Here is a 7,917-nt window from a genome sequence, read left to right on the forward strand (position 1 = left end):
ATTTTTGCAAGCACTAACACTTCTCTGTGTAAAGTAAAGACCTTGAGAGTTTTGTAACTTTCATATACTCAAATTGTGGATTCTGTTTCAATGAAAAATATTTCCAGGCCTGAAATTTCTTTGGAGGTTGCAAGCGGGCAGCCTAGGTTATCATGCAGAGTTTCTTGATGAATTCTATTGCAACTACAATATGTGCTCTCTCATGTAAAGTCAGGTTGTTAGAAGCTTTTCTGCAACTCAAGATACACCTTACTTTTCACCTGGTGTGGATGCATTTCTCATGTTTAGTGAGATCTCCTTTCTGAGTAAAATGTTTCTGGCTTTCGCCTCCTGTATAATGCTTTAGTCCAGTGTGAATTCTCATGTGAAATGACATTGTATTCAAGACTAAACCTTATCTGACATTCAGAACACACATAAATGATGTTCACTCTTCTAGAGAGCACCTTGCACAAGTCCAACAACCCTTATGGTGATGGTTGTAAAGTCAACCTTTGTAGCAGGGATTCTGTACCTATACAGAACTGTGCATAGAGACCCAGAACCTCAGTGAATGAGGGTGTGCCAAAAACTCACCTCACTATCCAAAATCTCCTACCAGACTAGCAATCAGTGTCTCATTGGTTCTTTCTCATCCCCAATGATTAGAAAACCCAGAACATGAACTCAGAACACCTCAGGTAAAGTGGAATACATGAACACTCTTTCGTCATACCAACATATCAGTCCAGAACGAGGAGTAAATGAAGACACGTGCAATTTTGAAATGTTTATTTCTAATGCCGTGTTCTTAAGCGCAGTGTCTTAGATAATACAAGGAAACATATTATCAAAAACAAGGTTATCAGCATTGTTACTATTCCATAAAATACAAAAGGAGAATGCATGTCAAAATGCTAATAGTAAAAGATTACATTAAACCTAAGTTTAACCTCCCTAGCCAGTATATTATATTATATCTAAAGAAGGTCTCTTTTGGGTTTAGAAGGGCAGACCCATACCTATTGGTCTTAGCAGAAACGGATCACATCATCTCCTGCACCAACACTCAGCATAAGAATCTCCATCAAGTGTGTTTTACTTCTCTGTGCAGTGCATTATTAAACCCGCTCAAACCCAAAGTTGGCCACAGCTGCATATGTGTTATGTCTAGACCGTGCGCTGATCAACTCGAACAACAAGCACTGTGTTGAAAAACCTTGAAGGCCTCGGCACTCACTGTACAGACATAGATTATCAAGCAAACCTTGTTATTCTCACGTCAAGCAAAATATGCAACTAGGCGAAAAGCTGTAATAACATAATGTGCCGTGTGCAGAGGCAGCAGAAAAGGAAAATGGCTTTTAAACTTGTAAAACGCTCATGCTAACTTAACACAGTGTGAAGGTATAATTACAAACACGTGACACCTTATAGACCAGCTATCCTAGGGGTAACATGGACAGAGCAGTCTTAGGCTATAACTCTAGAGGGCGTGTAAAGTCAGCTGTTTTACCATACGTAACCGCTTGAATACCAAATGAAAGGACACCACACAGGATATATATAAAATATATATGTATTTATTCACTAACACACTCCTCTGAACTCTTTATGAGGATAGAGGCAAAAGCACATAACAAGTTACTCTTAGAAATACTTTAAATAGCACAATTTACAGTTAGGCCCTAGGGGCGTGTAAAACTATATACTAATTTAAGTGGTATAAGAACCACGACTTGTGAAAGGAGAAGGCATAGGGCATCGCTGGGGCTACACTATCTGACCCTTAGGTTAGGAGTAGGAGGCCCACAGGCGGCGCGTGCAGAGTCGGAACACTCACGCGGGAGTCAATAGAAAGTCTATGGGAACTTAAAAGGTAAGTAATTATAGTTTTAGGACACTTCCGGTTTAGATAGGAGGAAACTACAAGCAAATCTGGACTCTAGGAGAGTCAATCCCTACAGGAGCACCGAAGTACTCGCTTTACCTCACCCACGGGCTGCGGGTGCATAGGTGTCAAAGTGTGTCAGGTTTCGCCGTTGATTCCAATGGAGCCGTGAAGAAAGATGCTGCAGGCGACCAGGAGGAAGATGTCCGGGTGGATCCAAGGGTGGATCGAAGTTGAAAAAGGGCCTAAAAGCAGAGGGGACGAGTCTAGGTCACTAGCCAGTGACCGGGTGGAACCAGGAAGAAACCAGACGTCGTCGAGGAGCAATCAGGTGCTGTTGTGAAGCTGGTCTCTGCAGCCACGCGGACCAGGAGGGGTCGAGGACGGCCAGGCGCTAGCGAGGAGCTGTCCCTCGAAGGTTCTCGCAGAAGGAGGGGTCGACTTCAATATCGGAGCCAACAAGCCTAAGCAAAGGTAACCCACCCAGGATACCCACCCGATAGATTCAGAAACTGCATGCTTGAAGTAAGTCGCTGGATGGCACAAAGCTGCCTTAAGCTAAACTCCTCAAAGACCGAGGTTTTGCTCTTTGGTGCCAGAGACAACTTTTGGTCCCCGAGGTGGTGGCCAGACGAAATGGGACCTCTCCCCGAGCCGGTGGACAAAGTGAAAAATCTCGGTATACTGGTGGACACCACCCTGACCTTTAAATCCCAGGTGAGCACCCTCTCCTCCTCCCTCCACTTCACACTCAAAACCATTAGAAAAATGTTACCTTATCTTGAGAAGAAACACAGGAAAACAATAGTCACTGGTCTAGTGCTCTCACGCCTAGACTATTGCAACAGCCTGATGCTAAACGCCCAGCAGAGCGTACTTAATAAACTCCAACTTCTGCAAAATGCAGCCGCCCGCCTAATCACTGACACACCCAAATTTGCCTCGGTATCTCAGGAGCTGGCTAAGCTACATTGGCTGCCAATCCGTAAAAGAATCACTTTCAAGGCAGTATGTATGGTCTTCAAGGCCCTCCACGATACGGGCCCTAGGCACTTGAAATCACTTTTCTGCTGGCATAAACCAGCAAGAACCCTGAGGTCAGGACAACTGGCTCTGGTTACGGTCCCCAGAATTAAAAAAGCTCGCTGGGGAGGCAGGAGTTTTTCTCTCGGCGCGGCCGAGGCATGGAATAAACTTCCACTTGCGCTCAGACAAACCCAGAATCTGATGGCCTTTAGAAGAGGTCTAAAAACATGGCTCTTCACTCAGTAAGTACGCTCCATCACACCAGTCTATCCTTCTAGCGCCAGGACACCTCCGGGTATCAGAGCGCTCTATAAATATGCAAAATAAATAAATAAATACACAAAAGGCTTCTGGTGCAGGCCAGGAGGGTCTGAGGTACATCACCTTTTCAGGGAAGCAAGTGCCAGTCTGGAGCAACCAGACCAGCGATGGATTTCTTAAAGCATAGTCGTCTCAGGGCTACTAGCCAACTGGCCAGCAACCGGGACAACACGTCGAGTAGAACACAAACAGAAGGGCCCCACGCAGAACACGTGGAATGCGGAGGGCTGATCGTCGGTGCAGGTGGTGCTCAGTCTCGGGGAGTCTCAGTCCCCAGTGCACAGCTTCGAGGATGCCTCAGGAGCTGCGCTGGTAGCAAGAAGAAGGACTTTTCAAAATGTCCGGTCCACAAGGTCCAACGCCGTCCACAGTGCTCAGCTGCGCTGGAGTCGTGCAGTGGGGTCAGAGGGCTCAGGGAGTCAGGATCTTGTCAGGCACTGCCCTCGGGTTCCGGCGGGAACGGGGGCAAAGCAAGCCTTCAAGTCGCTGTATGGCCTAGTTGCCCAGGGTGGTCACTCCTTGGCCACAAGGGAGATTCTTCAGTCTTCAGCTCAGGTGAATGTCGAAGGGTCCAGAGTTTCGTCTTCAGTTCGATTCCAGGATTAATCTAAAGTCTCCTGGGTCAGCTCCTATCTTTATACAACTAAAGTGGGCTGGTTTACCTACTAGGTCCCTCCTATAGGTGGGACCAGGAAGGGGGGTGGTTACACACCCTTTCCTTTCTCCAGTTTTGCGCCAGAGCTGGGGCAGGGTTGCCCCAGCAACCGGTTTGAACTGGGGTATGCATGGAGCACCTAGAGTGCTCCAGGCAGTGTGTTTCTTTTCAACCCTCCCTGTCCTAATACACAAACTCCTGTATGGGGCGGTGCTCGCACCTCTCCAGACAGTAAACCTATTGTCCAGGCCTCCCTAGCTGGAAGGACTCCCAGCAGCAGGAGGCCAGACTTGTGTCTGGGGCAGCAGCGTTCATTTTGTAACGCTGGGGCTCTGGTTAACTTTAACCGTGATCGTCAGAACTAACATGTCTTCTCCGTCTAGAAGAGTGGAATACTAACCACGTCTCCAGAATTGGCGAGGGGGTAGTATTCCAAAGCGTATGACACCTTACACAACATGTTTAGATAAAGCCAAACCAAAGTTAGCATTAACCGCGAGGATTATAATGCACTTAAGAGTATATAGTATGGCAATATCATAGAACAGCTATAAGGAAGTAGTTCTGAACGCTGCAGACAGGCTCAGCTCATGCTAGAGCACCATCTCACATATAACCAAGCACTCTGCCTTCAGGATTGTTAAGGCCTGCCATAGGAGTGACTTATAGGTTACTATGTATCTATATGTATGTAGGTATAGGAATACTACACCTAAGCAAGGGGTAATTACACGACCTTGCCCCGGCTGAGTGATCAGCCAGTTGTGCCTATTTGGGTGGCCAGCCAGGGGTGGCATAAAACATGCTGCAGCCCCTGCTAGGCCTTGGTTGCACCTATGCCCTGAGTACCTAGGGTACACTATACAGGGACTCATAAGGTGAACCAATATCCAATTGTGTATGTACCTAAGGTACATGGAGTCCATTTTAAGGAGAGAGCCGATAGCCTGGGGCCCTGAATAGCAGGATCCCAGGCCAACTAAGTCGAAAACCAGCTAAACACTAGGCAAAAAGTTGGGGGTAACCATAGTCAGATATCCACCTTCCTACAGTGTGTTTTCTTATGGTGCTTGTAACCATCTCTACCTCTGAATCTTTTCTGACATTTAGAGCACTGATAATGTTATTCACCAGTGTGGATTCTCACATGTTTAGTGAGATGAGATGTTTGGCTGAAACATTTTTGGCATTCGGAGCACTGATAAGGTTTTTCCCCAGTGTGGGTTCTTATGTGCTGTGTGAGAGTACTTTTTAAACTGAAACATTTCTGGCATTCAGAGCACTGATAAGGTTTTTCCCCAGTGTGGGTTCTTATGTGCTGTGTGAGACTACTTTTTATACTGAAACATTTCTGGCATTCAGAGCACTGATAAGGTTTTTCCCCAGTGTGGGTTTTTATATGCAACGTGAGATGTCTTTTTTCATTGAAACATTTCTGGCATTCAGAGCACTGATAAGGTTTTTCCCCAGTGTGGGTTCTTATGTGCCGAGTGAGACTGCTTTTTTCACTGAAACATTTGTTGCATTCAGTGCACCGATAACGTTTTACCCAAGTGTGGGTCCTTGTATGTTTAGTGAGTCTCATTTTGTCACTGAAACATCTCTGGCATTCAGAGCACTGATAAGGTTTTTCCCCAGTGTGGAATCTCACATGTACAGTTAGAAGTGATTTACGGTTAAATTGTTTCTGGCATTCAGAGCACTGATAAGGTTTTTCCCCAGTGTGGAATCTCACATGTACAGTTAGAAGTGATTTACGGTTGAAACGTTTTGGGCATTCAGAGCACTGATAAGGTTTTTCCCCAGTGTGGGTACTTATGTGCTTTGTGAGACTACTTTTTAAACGGAAATATTTCTGGCATTCAGAGCACTGATAAGGTTTTTCCCCAGTGTGGGTTCTTATATGCTGAGTCAGAGTGCTTTGATTACCGAAACATTTCTGGCATTCAGAGCACTGATAAGGTTGCTCCACAGAATGGGTCATTGCATGATGAGAAAGACTTTGTCTGTAACAAAACCTTTTCTGGCATTCAGAGCACTGATAAGGTTTTTCCCCAGTGTGGGTTCTTATATGCACTGTGAGATCGCGTTTTTCATTGAAACATTTCTGGCATTCCGTGCACTGATATGGTTTCTCTCCAGTGTGGGTTATTGTATGCCGAGTGAGACTGTTTTTGTCAATGAAACATTTCTGGCATTCTGTGCACTGATGAGGTTTTTCCCCAGTGTGGGTTCTTGTATGCTGAGTCAGAGTGCTTTGATTACCGAAACATTTCTGGCATTCAGAGCACTGATAAAGTTTTTCCTTAGTCTTAGAGTGGTAGCTTGTATGCTGAGTGAGACTGCTTTTGTCTTTGAAACATTTCTGACAATCCGGGCACTGATAAGGTTTGTCCACAGAGTGGGTTATTGCATGTCGAGATAGACTCTGTTTCTTACAAAAACTTTTCTGGCATTCAGAGCACTGATAAGGGTTTTCCCCAGAGTGGATTCTCATATGTTCAGTGAGATGAGATTTTTGGCTGAAACATTTTTGGCATTCGGAGCACTGATAAGGTTTTTCCCCAGTGTGGATTCTTATATGCTCAGTGAGATTGCATTTTTGGCTGAAACATTTGTAACATTCAGAGCACTGATAAGGTTTTTCCCCAGTGTGGGTTCTTATATGCTGAGCGAGACTGCTTTTTTCACTGAAACATTTGTCACATTCAGTGCACCGATAACGTTTTACCCAAGAGTGGGTCCTTGTATGTTTAGTGAGTCTCCATTTGTCAATGAAACATCTCTGGCATTCAGAGCACTGATAAGGTTTTTCCCCAGTGTGGAATCTCACATGTGCCATTAGTAGTGATTTAAGTTTTAAATCTTTTGGGCATTCAGAGCACTGGTAAGGTTTTTTCCTAGAGTGGATTCTCATACGTTCAGTGAGATGAGATTTTTGGTTGAATCTTTTTGGGCATTCAGCGCACTGGTAAGGTTTTTCCACAGAGTGGGTTAATGCATGTCGATATAGACTCAGTTTGAAACTAAACCTTTTCTGACATTCAGAGCACTGAAAAGGTTTTTCCCCAGTGTGGATTCTCATATGCTCAGTGAGATAAGATTTACGCCTGAAACTTTTTTTTTTGGCATACTTTACACGGAGAGTGTTTTCCCCCAGTGTGGATTCTCATATGCTCAGTGAGATAAGATTTACGCCTGAAACTTTTTGGCATACTTTGCACTGAAAGTGGTTTACCCCTGTGTGCATTCTGTCAAATTCTGTGAGATAAGATTTATGGCTGTATCTTTTTGACACAGGTAACTTTTTTCCCCAACTTCGGTTATTTTGCCTCGATTTTAGAGTCGGGCTTGTTTAGATAATGTTCAGCACTTATCTCTAAAAGAAATTGTGTGTAAATTTCTCAACACTTGAATTGAGCAAAAAATGTCGGGAAGCAGTCCTGTAACACCTGTTGAAATTTTCCTAGCAGATAATAGTCTTTAGGTTATAGCCTCTCCGGCAGCAACTTAATTTGTGACTGAAGTTTTTCTCAAATCGATTTGTATAGGTTCTTAGCAATGCAGTAATAAGGTGTTAGTCTGATATTTAATGATTAAACTGATAAGTACCTTTTTGCTCTGATGTAATGGCAGTAACTGAAGGCGTTAGAACGTGCACAGTACTATTGTGGATCATTAGTCACAGAACATCAATTCCTTCTACCCTTTCTATGTTTGGGGTAAGGTTAAGGTTTGTAGTTCTGAAGATGAGGATTTATTTACATTAGCTATAGCGCAACTGTGCTCTTTTAATCCATTTTTATATTTAACAGTTTTACATATCACTCCTGCACAACAGATAATGTTGAGGCGATTTACATAGAATTACAGAACAGTACACAATAAAAAGGAAACAATCTGAGATGGTCATTAACACAATAAAGTGGTGAATTTTTAAGGTTTTCGCAAGAGTGAGCAGAGTGGGTCAAGGTGTTATATCCCAAGGCAGATAGTCTCAAACTTGCATAACTGGTTAAAACGGTTGTTGAACAAAGGCGATTTT

The 7,917-nt window shown here is 44.1% G+C and overlaps 1 protein-coding gene across 3 annotated transcripts; it reads right to left on the bottom strand.

Annotated features, from left to right (window-relative positions):
- Window positions 1-4,995: 4,995 nt before the first annotated feature.
- Window positions 4,996-7,122, bottom strand: LOC147737201 (uncharacterized). Of its 3 annotated transcripts, XM_086919021.1 has the most exons (3): window positions 7,078-7,122; window positions 6,708-7,005; window positions 4,996-5,525 (listed from the first exon to the last, which is right to left on the bottom strand). In XM_086919021.1, exons 1-3 carry the CDS (start codon window positions 7,120-7,122, stop codon window positions 4,996-4,998), a joined length of 873 nt encoding a protein of 290 aa, XP_086775147.1. The 3 variants fall into 3 exon arrangements, with proteins under 3 accessions (XP_086775147.1, XP_086775131.1, XP_086775140.1); XM_086919005.1 differs by having other exon boundaries at window positions 4,996-7,005; XM_086919014.1 differs by lacking the exon at window positions 7,078-7,122 and having other exon boundaries at window positions 4,996-6,972.
- Window positions 7,123-7,917: the final 795 nt, after the last annotated feature.

The sequence above is a fragment of the Lissotriton vulgaris genome, chromosome 1_1, assembly GCF_964263255.1.
Source record: "Lissotriton vulgaris chromosome 1_1, aLisVul1.2, whole genome shotgun sequence".
Classification (NCBI taxonomy): domain Eukaryota; kingdom Metazoa; phylum Chordata; class Amphibia; order Caudata; family Salamandridae; genus Lissotriton; species Lissotriton vulgaris.